Here is a 19,281-nt window from a genome sequence, read left to right on the forward strand (position 1 = left end):
ACTCATCAGCCTCCTTCTAAAATGGTAAACATGTCTCCCTAACAAGCTGATGATTTAAATCAGGTGTGTTAAATAAGGAGACATCTAAAACTTTCTGGGAGGGGGTGCCCGAGGACCAGGGTTGGGAAACACTGCTCTAGCATCTCCAGAAGAGGTCAGAGGTCAACGGGACGTTGGATGGATTCTTAATCCGCTCTCAGAATTCCATGTTTCCACAGCCAATACCCTGCAAAGGGAAAAGAGGGGAAGATTACATCACGGAGAGACACAAAACAATGCAGAAAGAAGGAAATGGGAGCAATTAACTCATTGTGTTTGTGTATGTACGAGGCGAGCGCTAAACTAAACAGACTGAAGTCAGGGTTGCCAAGAATTGGACTACTATGCTGTTGTCACGAGCAGTTTTTCAGGTCCATGGGTTGATGTGACCCCAATAATGTGATATTTAGCCCTGGGAATGCAAATTTTGGCAGATGAACCCTGCAAACGCAGATTTTTACAGGAGAAGCCCCATCAAAACTATTGGGCAGCTTTTTTTGGCCCATATATACGACAAAAAAACCCATATATTTTCAATTATAAATTTAAATATATTTCTAAAAAAACAAAGAAATGGCCAAAAAATGTTTGCATGTACTAAAATATATTTTGAAATGTTTACAAAAATTTATTTTTCACCAATATATTTTTTGACAATTTTTTGTATTTTTTGAAATATATTAAGTTATGAAGGTTTTAAATCAAAACAAACCAACTGCAGTTGCATTGAAATTAATTGGAATGCACAACCAAAAAACGCGATTTCTGAACAATTAAAAAAACGGTGGTTATCTCGTTTTGCAACGAAACTCTTCATTTAATATTTTGGCCAAGAAAAATATATTTTTTGTCATATGGATTGTAAAATTAGAAATGTATTTTTTGCCCCTGAAATACATTTAAAAACATTTTTTAATTTTTTATTAATATATTTAATTAAGCTTTACTTTCTACAAAATTTAGCATATATTCAAAATATATTTTTGGCCAAAGAATATATATTTTTTTTTGCTGTATGGGGAAAACCTGGCAACCCTGACTGAAGCATGTGATTAGTTTTTGCATTAAGAAACCTGTAAGATCCCATTTTAATGTATCCTGACTTTTACGATTAAAATTTTGACTAGGATCATTTGCGATTTGCTTGGTTTTTCACACAAAAACAAAATTTGTTTCACTAGAATCCCGTCCTAAACAAAGTAATCAAAATGTTTTTTGTTTGGAAAAATAGTTGCATGACATTTTAAATGAGTAAATCTATCCACCAATTACAAGGTTTCCCAAATCATCTGCTGTGTTTCTCCATGAACCATACTAATGATTCCAATGGCACACTTTGAGAACTGTTTGTGTGACAATATTTTCCAGAATAAACTAACAATGACTAAGACTGTAAACATGCTCCCACAAAATAAATAAAATACACGAAAACATACACACACTACCCGCATAAAAACTCTTCCTGAGAGTTGCTTGGCAGATCTTTCTAGGTGGGAAAAAAACACGCACCATTGTTCTGACTTCCTTATTGTATCTCTTTCATTTTCTCCAGCTCATCTTCTCTTGTGTGGATGAGGTCATTGTTCAAACACAACTCTCAATATATGATCCCTCTTCAAGACAAACAGGCCAGAACTTTGAGAGTTAGGGGAAGGCTCTGCACGCGGAGAGAGTTGCTCATGTTCCACTGTACACACCCACATACTCGCACTTGACACATGCAAACACATAACTCCCTGAGCAATGGGCCGGTCTGGTTGACATGGAAACCAAGCTCCACCCCTATAGGGTGTGGATGGCCTTTTAAGCTGTGGGGAAACCTCACACTGCTCTTCCAAAGAGGGAGGGAGAGACAGAGAGAGAGAAAGCAGGGAGTGAGAGAGAGTTGCTATCTTCAAAAAGGGGTGGGAACGCTGAACCTGGAAGCTAAAAAGTTTTTCCCAAGCCTGCGAACAAGAATCAAAGCTGTAAGAACTAAAATCGTGCGGAAAACTTGAGACCAGCGAGACAACTTTCCTGCAATAAAAGTGATCGAAAACAGCCTCAGAATGGGAGAAGATGCAGTGCAAGTAGAAAGGAGCAGCATGGCAAGCTTACATGAGAGCCAGGAGCTGGTGGTGCCCACTCCCAGCCCTACTCAACCTTCACCCAGTCATAGCCTCACCCAGCTGGGTACTGGCGGGGAACCTAGCAGTCCCGGAGCTCATGCCGAAGCCCCTACGGGTACTTTGCTCAAAGATGGAACTTCAACCACAGGCCCGGTGAATGCCATCACCGTCCTGACCCTTTTAGATAAGCTGGTGAACATGCTGGACACGGTGCAAGAAAATCAGAACAAGATGGAGGTCAGACAAGTGGAGATCGAAGGGGCGGTGAGGGGAATCCAGAACGACATGGTCAAGCTGTCCAAGAGTCATACCTCCACGTCCAACACGGTCAGCAAACTGCTGGAGAAGAGCCGTAAGGTCAGCGTCCACATGAAGGAGGTAAAAGAGAAGATGGATAAGCAGGCCTTCCAGGTGAAAAAGATCGAGGCCAACCACACTCACCTGCTCAAGAGGAACAACTTCAAAGTGCTTATTTTCCAGGTAAATGAGGGGGTGTGATGTATCTAATGTGGTCGGGTAAGGAAAAATGAATGATTGCATTGTGTGCCGTGTGTTGAATCTGTGTGTCCGTGTACAACTTACAGACATGGGTAGCTATTTTAGTCAGTCTAATGAATCAAACAAAATGCTCCAAATTTGACTGAATCATCTCACCTTTGGAGAACAAATCACATGCCTCTTTTAGGAAGGGTCCATTTGAAGTGGGAGTGAAAGGTCAGAGTTCACAGTGTAAAGATGAAAGCAATGTAAAGAGGGTGTGATGTGGCTTAGGGTCATTTCAAGGTGGGGTGTACAGTGGTCACTTCTAATCTCTACTTCTTAATGCTGTTGCTTACAGATGAAATGCTCAGACAAACTCCTAAGAGCTGCTGTTATATTCAACCCCCAAAAGGTTTATTTGTGTTAGCTCAGTTGGTAAAGCATTGCAAATGGTCATGGGTTTGATTCCCAGGAAGCACATATACACTGAATGTCAATTTGGATTGAATGTTTCAAAATTTGCATCACCGAAGATTAACCTTTCAAAAATAAGATATCTTCAGTATTTCAGAATTAAAAGCGTTAGGGACTCCAAACTGAGAGATCCAGAATGCTCGAGAGCTTGAAAGAGACTCAATACTGGAGGCCTGTTTTGAGGCTTAGCCAAAAGCTATTATTTGAAGTACAATAGCCTTGAATAGAAGGTGTGCCCAGAGATCAGCTACAGCGCTGGATAATGTGTATCCTGTTGTCAAAAGGGCCGTGCTGAACAACGCTATACGTTACACGGGACGGCTGCTGTTTACTGCGAGACCCGCAATCAGTCGAATGACTCAATGATTCCAAAGTAAGGGAGAGTTGAGAGAAGCCTTCATTTCCCCTCCCTCCCTCTCTCTCTCCCTTCAGCTGTGTGGTTACAGCAGTGGGACAAGATATACAGACAATGAAAGAGCGAAGCAAAGAACGTTTTTCAGGCTTAAGGTCAATTCTGTAAAAACAGTAAAAGTTTCCCTTCCGCCTTCACCAGCCAGTGCAGTCTTTCTGGAATAGCCTACATGGCTAACAGAGTCCTGTTTGTTGCAAGTGCCCCAAAAGTGTTGTGCGTGTTGCTATGGTGCCTGCGTAGTTTATTTTTGAATTTTCAGAGTCGAATGCCGAACGACTTTTCCGTGCCGCATTCCTTCTGTAAATTTTTTTGTGCCTAGAGAAGGGATTTAATTAACTGTTGTACTTTTTTAAAGCTTTTGGAAAGCAGTCTAGACATGTCTGGTCTGGGTATGAAGAAGAAGTACGTTTAATCCACCTCTGGGCTCTTAGGTCTATTGATCTGTCCTTGATCACACTCAGAATGGGTGTGACCGGGGTGGACGCAGGGGCAATGTGTTCCCAAAACTCATCAGACCACCACACACACATTCCTGTCTTTACTTTATTTACTTGAATCTTCCCTCTTTGCACCCCTGCTTGAGTTGCCAGGGTTCGTATCTCAGGAATGATAGATCGGACCGCTACTCCGATCCTCCTCAGCTCATTAAACTTTTGCATGAGAACAAGAGGCTTTCTCTTGCATTTATACAGAGCACAAACGTCCGTTGTTATACAAGCTTGAGCAGACAAAAAAATGTCGCGGTTTCATCAGTCAACAAATGGCCTTTCATTTCAAACTTTTATTTGCAAGATAAACTTTTCCTCGTCCTTAAAAGCTACATTCAGGTGTTCGCCACACCCTCACGTCTGTGTTATTCACTTTTATCTTCCCCTGCTGCTTTTGGATCAGGGGTGCTTGGCTCCCACCCCTCAGGCGGACTACAGGAGAGAGCGTGAACACTGTTCTTGCTTAAGCAGAAACTTTGGCTGAAACCTCGCATTCCGGAGGGAAAGCAAGTCTCTGGTTCTGTCTCTCTGTCCAAAAGATATAAATAGGACAGAGACCACAATCAGAGTTCACGAAGATGTTTATCGAGACGTGAACGACCAGAGTCATAACAAAGAAAAGGCTTTAAAGCTTTTCTTAGCTCGTGACGTGAGCACTTGGTGTAAGCCAAACAATTTTGTCATTCCCTCAGCGTGATGCAACTTTCAACAAACACGTTTCATTTATTTTCTCCATGTTCTTCCAAAACCAAACATATGGAGCATGTTACAGTTGCACAAGAACTACTCATTGTTGTCAGTGCACACTGCTTCAATGTTTATTACATTGAAAGTCAAATCTTAGAGTACAGCATGGAATATTTTTACTACTGGGCCTTTGGTTTCACCTAATAAGGCTATCTGTGCCTCTCCAGGGAGAAAGAGAGAGGGAGAGAGAGAGCGGGCGTACGAAGGCCTGCAGGCAGAGAGAAGGGGACAAGAGTGTTTGTTTTCTCTTGTCTATAAAAAAGTCATAATCGCACTTCAAACTCTTTTTGTTACGGTTCCCACTGGTGCACCATCTAATAAAAGCGAGACAGAATGAGAAGAAAATGAGAAAAGATGACTTCGGTTGAAGACTTAAAATATACACTACAATAAAAATACGGAAGCTGTTACTGGGGCTGTACCTTTTTAAAAAGTATACTTTTCTACCTAAACGGTGCATATTAGGACTTTTTTTAAGGGTACCATCCCATATTCTAATGTAACTTACTTTATGATGACATTACAGAAACCCACCCTACGAATTTTAACTGTAGCCAAAACACTGCACTGAAACTATCACGGCTCTGATTTCACAGGAAAGAAAAAAGTAAATCCTCGAAAGAAATACACAATTGTACGTTACAATGAAACACCACAATAAACTTCAAAGTCCTGTGGCCTCAATGCATGCTGGGAACACAGAACACAGCAGTAATCATGTTTTGTTGTGAGGAAACAAAAACAGAGGAAACAATTCCTCTCCAACAAAACATCTGATTGTAGTTGATAAAACAATATTACACCAGCAATGCGTATTGTGTGCATCAGCACAGCTGTGATTGGTCGCAAGCTCCTGCATGTAATGACAGTGTGCTGACATTTAACAGTAACAGCATGATTCAAATTTGCAGTTTTTACGTTTCAAATACATAAACATTGTTCTCGACAGCAACGGTTACACAATATGCAAATCTTTATTGAGCAATACGACTTAAATAACAGTGTATGTGGTGTGCTGCTATCCCTTTGAGAGGATATGCATGTATTCGTGCATCACAGTTAAAAGTATTAACTGTAACAAAAATAAATTAAATATTAAATTAAATCAAATCATAATAAATATTCAGAATTGTAGTTAAATCATTGTCGCACAAACAATTACACCCTCGGTGACAACGAGAACGTTGAAAATTCTCCAAATGGTTGAAGCACTCTAGGGTTCATGTTGTGCAATTTCACTGTACAGGGTTAAATATTAGAGGATCATGTCAAATATTTTACACGAAAGGGGCTCAACATGTTTACGGCATCAGTGGCTGTATAGCAAAAATGGGCAAATTAGTTTATTTTGTAGATTAACTTAAACATAGAGAGGGATGTCAAAAAGGGACGTGGCATTTTGTGTATAATGGGAATCTAATGCTTAATGTGATAAAAGGGTATTTTATACTAGAGATACTGTAGTATACAATACTTGGACTTGAACATTGAAAAAAAATGGAATGGCAAAAATTTTTTCAAACATCAAATAAGACATTTTTTATAATTTTGCCTCGACTCAACCGCTGCATACTAACACATGTGCAATAAAAAACCCACACATACACAGTTAACAACACACACCAATGTAAAAATAAGTGAAGCTATTATCATTGTCAGACAGAGTTGCTTTACACTCGCTTTCCTGAACACATATAGAAATTATCTACAAAAACAGGCATGCTTTTGAAACTAGGGTTATAAATGCTGACAGAACGCTGACTCTTTGGTCCTATCTAAATACACACACAAACACACTGAAGAGACAAAAGCTGTCATTGTGTCTATGTGTGTGTGTCCCATGACAGGGAGCAAAGCCAGCAGAGAGAAAACCATACCCACAATGCCCTGAGTACTCACGTCAAGACATACATGCTAGATAAATGACAACCATCAAACAAATTTACTGTATATGATATATTTACATTTATGCATTCGGCAGGCACATTATTCAAGTGACAGTACAGTGCATTACAAGGTTTTCCATTTATTTAATTTTTTGTACGTGTATACAGTCCTAGGTGTCAACTCACGACCTTTTACACTGCTGATGCAATGATCTAAACAGGAACATGTGTGACTTACTGTAAATAAATGATATAAGCAAGTAATGCTGCGTTTACACCAACGGCGTTTGAGGCATCAAAATCGCGTCTACCGCGGCTAGTTTGCCGCTTGAACAGTTTCGGCGCATTCACACAGAGCATCAGCATTAACGCTTCCCATTCACTTTTAATGGGTGACGTCATGTGTTGCCAAACTGAATTGTGGTTCCGTCGGCGCCGCGTCAGTGCCGTTGCTCGCGGCAGAAGTTGAACATTTCTCAACTTTTCAAGCAGCAACGTGTGCGTCAGCCAATCAGATAGCCATATGCAAATAACCTAGACAGAGCCAGCTAATTACATTTATGGAAGACCGGAGCATGTTTAGCGGCCACTGTGATTGGCTGTTGGCCACGCTTCAGACAAGCCTTCCATCAAGCGTTAACGCTTACGCCCCGTGTGAATGCGCCATTTGAATACATTCGCACATCAGAGGCAAAATCCACTTCTTGTGGGAGGGGCAAGTGCTATGCGGTTGTCTGTTTTCAAGATGGCTGTTGATTGTGCATTTATCGAGAGAGTTATCTGTTTGTATTTGGTCACCTTACTATAGGGGGAAAATACACGGCGCGGGTCGATAAACGTCACGTGACTCAAAAATAAAATGTGTATTTACAACTTACCAGGTTGCCCAATGCCCTCACTGACACTCTTCCAAGCGAAGTCCTTTTTATTCCTGTCTATATAGAAATAAGAACTTGTGTCGTATAGCTCCACGTGACTGTTTACGGACAATATCAAGCATTCCTTCATGTTGAATGAGTGACTCCGTGCAGGGCTGCCGCCACAGCAGCAAGCAGGCTCCTGATTGGTTAACGCGGCGCAAAAACCTGGCAAAGTTCAAATTTTCAACTCTGGCGTCAGCCGCAAATTAGCACCAGACGCCAGACGCTCAATTCGCGCAAACTAGACACGCGAATGAGGCGGAATTGGGTCTACCGCGCCGCGCCAAATCTGCGCCACGAGACCTCCAGACACACATCGACGCGTCTTCACATTGACTTAACATTGAAATCACTCGCACTTGATGCCTCTACCGTGGCTGGTGTAAACGCAACATAACAGTTCAAATATTCACTTTTAAATTAATTTACATAAATCTCTAGTTTCAGGTTAAAGGTTTCATCATCAACATTAAACTGACTGTTTTTGCCTGCTTATTATGTGACTTTTCTACTCAAATAACATACAGATTTGATATGTATGAAAGATAATGCAAAATTACGCGATTATCTAATCAAAATCTAGTATTCAATAAAGCAATGTCATAAAATGTGGATGCATAGAGTAAATCAAGTTCTACCCTTAAAAAACACGAATCCGGTTATTATTTTCCTTCAGACCTATGTCTATATTAAGGCATTGCTAGAAGTTTTTCCAGCCCTGATTATTTAAGAAAGGAAAACCCACTTCCGCTCCTTCACCATGTTTCTTTTCAAATACTTTGTTCTGCTTGACTTCTTACATACCTTTAAACAACCAGAGACACATAAAGGTAAACACTGCTTTATTTAAAAAACGTAATTCAACACTTAAAAAAAATTCTGACTTTAATTGGAAAAAAATTATAAAAAATAATTGAATTGGTAACACCTAAAATATGTCAATTTAAAATTTTCACTTAAAGTTACCAATTGAAGTAATTTTTTAAGTTGATCCAACTATTATTTTTACAGTGTAATGCAGTGTAAAAAGGAAGGACCAGCATGGCTGTCTTTATACTTTCTATACTGGTGCACATAACGGGATGCCGATGAAGTCCCAACCAGGCTATTTAACTAGATTACCACCAAGCCTCCCTTAGTCAACCAGTTCAACATCACTGTGACAATCTACAAGCACTATGTAGCATGCAATGTCTCTCTCTCACTCATTCTTGCAGTAAATTGCAAAAAATTCCTGTATATTTATTTTTAAAGTCAAAAAACTATGTTGACGCAAAAGCAACACACATGGGCAGGCAGCTGTTTCCTGTCAGATGTGATGTTACCAGGCGTCAGGAAGGGGCATGCGAGCGTTAAACATTTTCAGCCAGTCGCACTGCACCGCTAGAGACCAAAACAAAACGTGAGCTTGCTAATAACCTCCTCATCATTTACAAATCCTTCAAACACAGCCACGTACTACGTGCCCATAGCTCACCACACCCCACCTCTAACCAAATATTTGCCCTCAATCCTTCATAAGTAGGCCCTGAGGTGGACGGTGTGTCAAGTGTGTTTAGGACATGAAGTCAGTATTGCAAAACCAACTGGATAACATCTTAGATAACCCTGTATCTGACAGCAATGAGACCGCGTGGTACAGGGAGGCCCTTGCGTTTTGGTATGTCTAAACACACACCAGTCAAAAATCTGAACACACCTACTACTTATACTTCATTCACATATTAGAGTTCTAGTAAGTTCTTTCAATACTATATAAAGGTTGTAGCTCAATGGCGCTAACACGTTCAAAGTCATGGGATCGATGCCAATGTAACATGCAAAATTATATGCAAATGTATAACTTGAATGTTAGTTGCTTTTAATCAACGTCTCTGCTAAACGTAGGATGTAAAGTGCAAAGTGAAGTGTGGGAATTATATTTTAACCATAAAATACAAACTAAAATATAGGCCTGCAACTACTAATCGCGCAAATGTGCATTTTTTCAATGAATACATTTTAATGAATTACGTTGAAATCCCGGCACATCCCAAAGCCAGCCAGGGGGCGCTCTCGTGCATAAACTCCCTTTGTGCCACAGAAGTAGCAGCATTACAAACGATATTCCATGAAACGTCTATTTATATGTATATCGCTGTTCTTCAAATTGTTTCAGGTATTTACATGATAATAAAGAATATTTTGAATGAGTTTGTTTAACAAGTGTTGCTTTTTTAAATGCACGTTATAAACGACTCCGACTCCTAATGATTTTAGATTGATAAGGACTTCCTACTGATCAAATGCTGTAGTACAAGCACAAGCTGTGCATTAAACACAGAATCGATTCACAATCAATTTCAGAGGCATTTTTAATTGGACACGCGATTAATCGTTGCAGCCCTACTAAAATACAAATTACAATAAAAATATCTTCACAGTTCAAGTCGACTCATGGAAAGCTTTTCACTGTTTATCTTCATTAATCATCCATAAAACCAACAACAAATACATTTAAATATTATCATAAACTAATATAATGGCTAAGCGAAATTGGGGGAAAAACAAGTAATATGCGTTACCGTGCTAAATAGCCTGCTAAACGTTGCAGTATTTGATATGCACACATTTGCATAATTTCGCTATATTGTGCATCGCTAATTTACACTTGTTGGTATAACTTAAATAAGTAGGTTAACTGCTTGACTTTTGAGTTAATTCAACTTAAAAAATTAAAATGAACCAAAAAAGTTAAATTAATTCTTAATTTAAAGGCAACTTACGTTTTTAACCAATGTTTCTTCAATTTTTTACAGTGTAAGCATAATTTACAATTCATTATAATCCACAAAGCAAATTATACGCATCTATGCGTAAACCCTTACATTATTAATATGATCAGGATCATCGGATTTGTTTATATTTTTGCCTTGTCGTGTAGGTGCTTATAAAAATGTATAAAAATCAAGCTTGGTGCTCAATGCAGGCTTTTATGTGTCTATTATTGACTACATCTGGTCAGAGTTCACATAAAATAAAACCTGTTCTCTTCTCTTACATAAAAAGAACACGCACAAAGCAAGCATTGTAGTGCAATGACTCAAACTCACACACATGCTTAGTGAAACCCTCGCTCAAAAATACATCGCTTTTATAACAAACAACAACTTCATTAACCCCATGTGAAAAACTGCTGCAGTAAGAAAACAAGTAGAAACTCAGCTATCATGAGAACTTACTCTGCCCGGGGCAAGAGAGACCGGTTTAGTACACAAATGAATTCAAACAGAAGATTCATTTGGATACTCAAGAGTGAGGCAATCATGATTTTAAGTGACAAAAACACACCGTGTAAGAAATCTAAAACATTCACACACATAAGCTAGAATATCCGTATGTCATCATGGAGATGTACCATAGTCATTCACAACTTATTTCCAGATCTCCGCCCTAAAGGCCAGAATGCATGGAATGAACTGTTTAAAGTGATTCACCAATTTAAGGAGCACAGCACGGATGCCTAAGCGTGTTTGAGGTTGTATTATTGACCTTAAAGCCTAATTTTAAGGGTATGTTACCTTTTATTGGACATCAGCTTATGCTGAATATCCGGAGTAAAGTGAAGAACTTAGTTAGGTTAAGAAACCATTCCATTGCGCATGCTCTTGTTAAACTCAAACACACATGAAATGTCAACATTCCACTCTCATTCACGGATGATTTGCTTCATGGTGGGGATCTGTGAGTGACTGGCACCCACCCATACAAAAATCTTACACATGGAAAACATGCACACACAGTTAAAGGCAAAGCACATGTACCATATATCATACTGTATGCAGCTATATTTTATAAACAACACATATGTGGCCATTGTGCAACATAGATATGTAACATACTGTATAAGAATAGGTAACACATTTCTGTCAAGAACTTTAATTCATAGTCATTACACATTCAAGTAGTAATGCAAGTTTTTTTTTATGTGGTTGGTTTTATATTTGCACTCAAACATACTCTCTCTCTCTCTCTGCATATAAACGAACTATTAAATGTTCATATATGGTCATATGCCAAATTTCTGTTTTGTTGTCCAGTTTTCAGTTTAGACTGAATCATTAGCTGTTGATCGACATTAATCCCTCCTGCCACACAGGCTAGTCAAGTGACTTAGCACCTTTTTCTACCTTTTCATATTTCCAAACCGTTTAAACGACAGATCGCCACCTGCTGCCCTGTGATGAATAAAACTTACAAACGTGCTTTTATAAATGTCAGGGGAATACTAACAATGCTTTTGTCCTATGTGCCTGTAAAATATAAAACATTTATCCATTGTTTCCCCACAATTTCACCATTTGGCGTCTCGTGGTTAATTTTAAATCCGTGCTGGTCATGCCATAATTAAAAGTTGTGTGGGAAAACTCCTGTAAGAGGGGAAGGATAGTTGAAGATACTTAAGACTCCAGAAGGGTTCGAAAAATGAAGGCATACACGATGGGAAAATTAATTTGCTTACTTTATTTCCAGAGCGTTCGTCACATGCCGATACCACCAGACTAAACACCCTAGCTCCGCGCATGCGCCAATTCAACGGCCGTTTTTCAATCCGTAGGCTGCAGCCTCCTGAGGTCGCATTTGAAAGCTGCGTACGTCATCAAGACTTTCTTAATTCGTAACATTAACAATTTTAATGTTGAATATTATTCTTTGTTAATCGTGCATTGTTGTAATATGCTTATGACTTGCGAATGTAATGCTCAGTTAAATTATATAAACCAATCTTGATGACGTATGCAGCCTGCATATGCGACCTCCGGAGGCTGCAGCATTCCGATTAAACATATAAACATATAAACTCAATAAATAACCGTTTTCCCAAATTATGCCTGTTTAAAAATCTTACACTGGCAACAAGTTGCAACCAAAAATGGGAAGAAATTACATTAACCAGCCAACAGTCTCAATATGTTTTTTTCCTGCAACTGAAGCATATATTATTTATTATTATACATATTAATGTTATAATCATAATGTAATAGCCATACATGTAATGACTGAAAGAATGCAAAACTTACATGCATTAAATAAACTGTATTAATGATCCTAAGCAGAAAGGTAAACTGTGCTTTAAGTCTTCATGGCTGAAGGGTGTTGTTAGGCAAGACTGATTCACCTGCAACCTATTCAGCTGTGACTTATTCACGATATACAACACTAGCCTCAAGTAACTTATTGCTTTTATATAACGATTAGCACACAATACAATTATTAAAGGAATGATTCACCCAAAAATCAAAATTCTGTCATCATTTCTCATCCTCATATTGTTCTAAACCTGTATGAATTTCTTTTTTCTGATAAACACAAAAGAAGATGTTTTATAAAAATTATGGTAAGCACACAACTGATTGTAACCATTGGCTCCAAGTTAACCCTGCTGTGGCAATTCTAATAAGAGACTGATGTAACTTGGAATATGAAATTTCCATGCTAAAGTTTACAGGGAGTTGGCCAGATTTATTCTCCAACAGTGCCAGAAAAGCCATGCAAATCCCTTTGATCCAAATTTGTCTTCGAAAAAGAAGTTCTGTTCTGCGAACAGATTTGCTATAATAAATCCCCAGATAGATTTTAACCTCAGATTTAGTGTATTGTAAATATCCCCGTAATTACGTATCCTTGTTCTGTTGGGTCAGATCTATCTCTGCGGTTGGACAAGCCAAACTCACATTCCCTCACACATGGAGAGTTTCTGAGGCCAGAGATTCAACGGGGAGTTCAAAGGCGAACGCGACCTTTCAATCATCAGAGAAGAGCAGAAGTAAACATCAAGAGTGTGTGTTTGCTCGCACGTGCACACTAAGGCCCATTAGCAGTGAATGTAATTAGACAGCATAGCATTCTCACTCTCTAGGGAGCACATTCTTAAAGAAGCACTTCACCCAAAATAGTCATAAACTGTGCTGTATTGCGCTTCTGGTAAACAAGTCATTGAAAACATAATGTTCAGTTTTAGATGGGTAAAGAAAATATGTTTGGGTGTGTTCGTTTCTGACAGGCAACCTAAATCAGATGTGCAACGATAAACTGGGAGGTTTTCTTGCGTGGTTGACCTCATCAATATGAGAATTTAGAGCCTTATCGCTAAGAGAGACGGGGGGGTTAGACTCCCCTGCGCATTTCTGTCATGCCATGGAACATTCTGACGGGGTGCGCACAGGGTTGCTTTCCAGGTGTCCCTATTGCTGCACTCCGCCCCAAATGTTTCCGGACCCTCATCCTACTCCCCTTCAAAGTCCTTCAACACACTTCCCTGCTTTCTCTTAGTTGGCTCGCTCTCTCTCCATGTCGATCTGTGTCTTGGCCGTCCTCCAAAACTCAGTGGAAACTCTGATATGAGCTGTGTAGGGTTATGCCTGGCCTTCCTTCCCCATCGTCTAACTAGTGTTCAGCCTTTGTGATTGTCTCCAGAAGGGAAGAGAGGGTCGGAACACAATGTTTTTCCCTGAAAGTTTGTGTCCTTATGTCGCCAACATATAAAAAATTTTCACATTATGTACAGTATAGTGACACAAAAATTGCATACACTATTCATGAATATCAGCTGACATCACTCACATCTCAAACTTGTCTTCCGCCATTTTGAGTACCTGAAGTGGTCGCAAAATAACTAGAAGCTATGCCTTCAATATGTTGTGAGCATCAAAATCGCTATTTTTACAACACTACGAAGGCTCGACACAACATGATTCTTTGCTTGAAGTATCACCTGTGTCTCTACACATGAACTCGGGCATTAAGAACATTGTTTGTGTACACAGAGATTACAAAAAAGAAGGTTTTGAACAACTGACTTTGGCTGTTTTGGTGTCCGCTCGCCGCCATCTTGCCAGTCAAGATGTATCGATCTCCGAATGTGACGTAAGGAGGTAGGAGAGTAAAGATGAATAGCTCATAAAGCTCCATATAAATGCACAGATAATTTGTTTTTTTATCGCAAGTGAAAATTGACCTTCTAGTTGAAAAAGAAGCCTCATATGAGATTCATTCATTCGCATTCGTAGCTCGATTCTTTATGTGTGGCAAAGATGACGAGCGGACACCAAAATAGCCAAAGTCAGTTGTTCAAAACTCTGTGTTCACAAACAATGTTCTCAATGCTCGCGTTTATTTGTAGAGATCCAGGTGGTATGTCAAGCAAAGTTTCATGTTGTGTAGTGCCTTCTTATTGTTGTAAAAAAAAATGGTAGTTCGGTAGCAGCAGACAGTGGCTGGAAGAACGCATCAGGGATCGAGTAGGCATCACACCCTAACCAAGTCATTTTTTTTAAAGTAGCGTTTCTTTTCATGACAGTCGAGGTGCGAAATGTTATCTTTCGTAGCCATTTCCTGTATCTGTAAGAATCATAGACAGTAAAAAATAAATCCGTAAATTGTAGCAAGCTAGCTAATGCTTGTTAGTAGCCTACTGGTAGTCGGTAGGTACTCAAAATGGCGGCAGTGGGCTGAAAAAGATTGAATGATGTAAAAGGGTACATGACTGATAATCATCTATAAAAGCTCAGCATAATGATGAAACCTGCCAAAGCTGTGCAATACACATTATATAGTGAAAATATGTTGTTTTAGATTCTTACTTTCTTTTCTGCATTTTTATTTTCCAGGATGAAAATGAAATCCCTTCAAGCGTCTTTGTGAAGGAACCTGAAGACATACCTGAATTGGAGGAGGAGGTAAGCCCACCCATCGATCCCAACCGTTCTCAAGAGGACGGCCTTCAGACCATTGCCCTTTCCTCGGACGAGGAGCAGCCACAAGAGGAAGATGAAGATGAAATTTTGAGGGTTCTGGATCAAGAAAGCGAGGCCAGAATTGACAAAACTCGAGCTGAGAAGATCAAGAGTTCCAGTCTGAAGAAAGTGGACAGCCTGAAGAAAGCTTTCTCCAGGCATAACATCGAGAAGAAGATGAACAAGTTCGGCACCAAGATCGTTTCACTGGAGCAGCGTGAGAAAATCAAAAAGAGTCTGACACCGAGCCACCAGAAGAGCCCTAGTGCCAAGACCTCCAGCTTCAAGGTCTCTCCACTTACCTTTAACATCAAGAAGGGTCGCGGCAAAGACGGGGAACCGCAGGATGAGGCCTCGGCTCAATCTGAGGGTTCACCAACTGCTGTCGCCTCCATAGAGTTAGCCCCGATTGAAAGCCCGACTGAAGACCTGTCCTTCCAAGAGGTTCACTCACAGCTTGCACCAGGCCATGAGGAAGTCAAAGCGGCAATAGAGGCGATGGAGAAGGACGAGTTGCCCAATGTCCTGAATGGAACAGCTGAGGTTGAGCTGTCAATCACAGAAGATGTAAGTGAGGAGTACGCCCTTTCTGCAACGCTTCCTCAGGATGCCTCCCACAATGCTTTGCAGGAAGAAAGCAACGAGGAAGAAGAGGAGGATGAGGCAAAGAAAAGATTGCAGAGTGAAGAAAGCCCTCTAGCAGAAGCTGCAGGGCAAGCCGAGGGTGTTGCTGTAGGACAAGCGTCCTAATGTCCTAACCCTTCAGTTTGGCCATGACATCCTTCTAAGCTGAGAAAACACTCTCTCCATTATTAGTACCAGCCATACCCCGTTCTGTCCTGGCAGAGTCCCATCTTTGCAGATGCCGTATTTTGCTGTATTAGTATCCAATGTTTTCAAAGGTAAAATTCACATTCATTTAAAAATTCCTATTTTCCCAAACCTTCTGCTTGCGAGAAAACCACTCCAGCAAAATCTACCGGATATTCAATCTTCCTCCGTTGGTCAGAGCTTTGGTTTAGTGAAGCCTAACTGTCAGCTGATGAAAGGTGGCAAAGGAAAATAAAATCCTCAAAGCCAAAAGTCAATAAATGCCAAGTGCGCTCCATCTACCTGATGGGTACGTTTTAAACATGGCCTCTCAACCCACAATTCATTTTTTTCTGGAACAGCCTGCACACATCTGAAAGTGATATTCACTTTATGCAACCTAGATAGATATGAAAGCTTTGTATCGTCTGTCCAATATAATTGTGTTTTAAAGGGTCCCCCGACTATAAACGTATGTCTTAATAGATTAACTCTGGGATTAGTAATAAAAATGTAAAATTAAAAACAGTACAAATGTCATAGTTTTAATAAAAAAATATTTTCACTCAAAGGCCGCCATTTTGTTGACATCACAATACGTGACGTCAAGAGGTTGAAATCAAAACCCATCCTATTAATGAAACAAAGTCTTCAATTAGTAGATGAGATAAAGACGATCTGAGAGGTAAGAAGGTGGAAGTGTGTGACTTTCTTACATGAAAAAAATATATTTTTTTCTGTAGTAAACTGTAGTAATATTTTGCGACAATCATTGCATGTCATTGACTCAAAATGCAATGCGCGAAACATAATGGCGGCCTCCACAACTTATAACAAGTATTGCATCTGGGTTTTTCAAAGCAATAACAATATTTATTGTGTTTCTATCAGTGGATTTTAGTAGTATATGGCAAATACAAAGTATTAAAGCATACAAGTTTTTATAGTAGAGGTACCCTTTAAATCATTTATTATTTTGGGTATCAAAAATGTGTATGTAATCAATCATAAACGTATGTTGTATTCAATGCACAGATCACACTGATCATACTGTGAACCCAGACTATACAGAAACAAAATGAGATTGAGCTAATGTCCATAAACTACAAATATGTGTGGATGTCTGCTTTGTAGCAAATATTAAGTAGATGCAAACACCACAAAACGTTAATATTCAGTATTTGGGTTGCTTCGTATCTCAAATGCTGTTTACAAGGGGACCCTGGTTTTCCCTGAGCTTCACATATGTCTCGGACCGTAATAAAAAAAAACATTCCAGCTTTTGATATATGGCTTTGTTCAGAGAGCGTTTCTAATGCTCGTGTTGGCATGGTGTTGGAAAAGAAAAGCCTTCATCAGGCATTGAGGGGCCAGACCAGATTTCAAGCATATTTCTGAAAGTGATGAACGAGACTTTCATTCCAGTTGGAGGCAAATAATCCTACAGAGATGTGAAGAGTAGTGGGGAACGAAAAAGAAAAAGTCTGTTTGAATTGAAGTTATGTTTTAAATGTAATTTAGGGGAGAATAACATAGCGGGTATATGGAAAGGAGAAATCAGGGGCAAAAAGAAACCTGTGCCACTCACTACCAAAAGCGACTTCTTGATGAAAAGATTAATCAACAGCATTATCGTATTTTCCCAATAAATTTGACTTATTTTAAAAAACATGTCTGAATAAATGGGAATCTCTTTTTATGTATTTGTGATGTTGTGATGTTGCTGCCGCCTTCTCGACGTGAGTAAATTGAGAATTTTCATTTCAATATTCCAGTGCTGAACAAAATCATAAGTGTGTACAGTATCTTTGCTTTGGGTGGATGTGAATGGGATTTTACTTCTTTTGAGTCTTTCAAAAAAATAACAAAGTTTAACTGTTAATTGTTGCTTATCTTGTAACCCCTAATCTTTATTTGCATATCTTACACAATTTTAATTGCCTCTATGATTTCATAATATATATGAGAGAGCTATCCTGTATGTTGTCTTATGACATTATGCCAAAGAAAAGGCTTTTGTTACAGCAGACACTTGGTGTTTCTGTGTCACCTGTTTGCCGACATGTTATCGAAGCACGCTGTTGAAATTGTTCTTATAATACAATTAAATAAAGATTTTGAATAATTTCTTTTCATATCTGTCTTAGTTTCTTTGTAAAACTATACTCTCAAGAGAAAAGGTTTTTTATAGTTTACTCAAAACATATTTTAAATGTAAATTTGATTGGCTGAGACTAAGTGCTTTAATAATGTGAAGTAAACATCAACAACAGTTTTGATCAACTGTAATATGAACTTCCTTCTGTGTCATGTGGCTGTAATGGCTTTTCATAAAGGAATGGCAATGTTCTAGCACTTTATATTTACATATTTTTGCTAATGTCTCAATGTTTTTATCTCTTTAATTATAAAAATGAAAAGAACATTCTGGTTTTATGTAAAGATGAGGGCCTTATGGCATAATGTTGATTACCATGCAATTAATGAATCATCCCTTACAATGGAAATACATAAGCTCAGTGCATACACAGTTTTAAAATGACAAGACATAAACATTATGCATTAATGGGAAACTCCACTTTAAAAAAAAAATAGGCACATTTTCAGCTCCCCTACAGTTAACCATTTGATTCTTACCGTTTTGGAATCCATTCAGCCAATCTCTGGGTATGACGCTAGCACTTTTAGCATAGCTTAGCACAATCCATTGAATCTGATTAAACCATTAGCATCGCGCTCAAAAATAACCAAAGAGTTTCGATATTTTCCCTATTTAAAACTTTACACTTCTTTAGTTACTACTAAGGCAGACAGAAAATTTAAAGTTGCGATTTTCTAGGCAGATATGGCTATTCTGGTGTAATAATGAAGGACTTTGCTTCAGTAACATGTCTGCAGCATGCGCAATGATATTACGCAGTGCCTGAAAATAGTCCCCTTGAAAACTTTCAATAGCAGGGTACTATTTTCGGGAACGGCATAATATCATTGTGCCTGCTGCAGCCATGGTACGGCAGCAAATTCCTTGTGGAGTGTCCCTTTAACATGGTTTTAGTGTGGAAAATGAATGTAATAACAACATTACATAAACATTGCAACACAATTGGTATTGAGTAGCCCATAACATTACTCAGATCAGGAT

At 39.1% G+C, this 19,281-nt stretch overlaps 1 protein-coding gene across 1 annotated transcript; it reads left to right on the forward strand.

The window, feature by feature from the left end:
* Positions 1–1,876: 1,876 nt before the first annotated feature.
* cavin2b (caveolae associated protein 2b) lies at positions 1,877–18,274 on the forward strand. Its single transcript, XM_055213007.2, has 2 exons — positions 1,877–2,627; positions 15,204–18,274. The coding sequence occupies exons 1-2, from the start codon at positions 2,088–2,090 to the stop codon at positions 16,077–16,079; spliced, it is 1,416 nt and encodes a 471-aa protein (XP_055068982.2). The 5' UTR covers positions 1,877–2,087; the 3' UTR covers positions 16,080–18,274.
* Positions 18,275–19,281: the final 1,007 nt, after the last annotated feature.

Source organism: Misgurnus anguillicaudatus, chromosome 8 (assembly GCF_027580225.2).
Source record: "Misgurnus anguillicaudatus chromosome 8, ASM2758022v2, whole genome shotgun sequence".
NCBI classification, from domain to species: domain Eukaryota; kingdom Metazoa; phylum Chordata; class Actinopteri; order Cypriniformes; family Cobitidae; genus Misgurnus; species Misgurnus anguillicaudatus.

What these genes read in the sequence shown, in the direction of transcription:
- cavin2b (XM_055213007.2), top strand. Translation starts at nt 2,088, where the DNA reads ATGGGAGAAGATGCAGTGCAAGTAGAAAGGAGCAGCATGGCAAGCTTA. An exon ending in TCAAAGTGCTTATTTTCCAG is followed by an intron (nt 2,628 to 15,203) that starts GTAAATGAGGGG and finishes TTTATTTTCCAG; the next exon opens with GATGAAAATGAAATCCCTTC.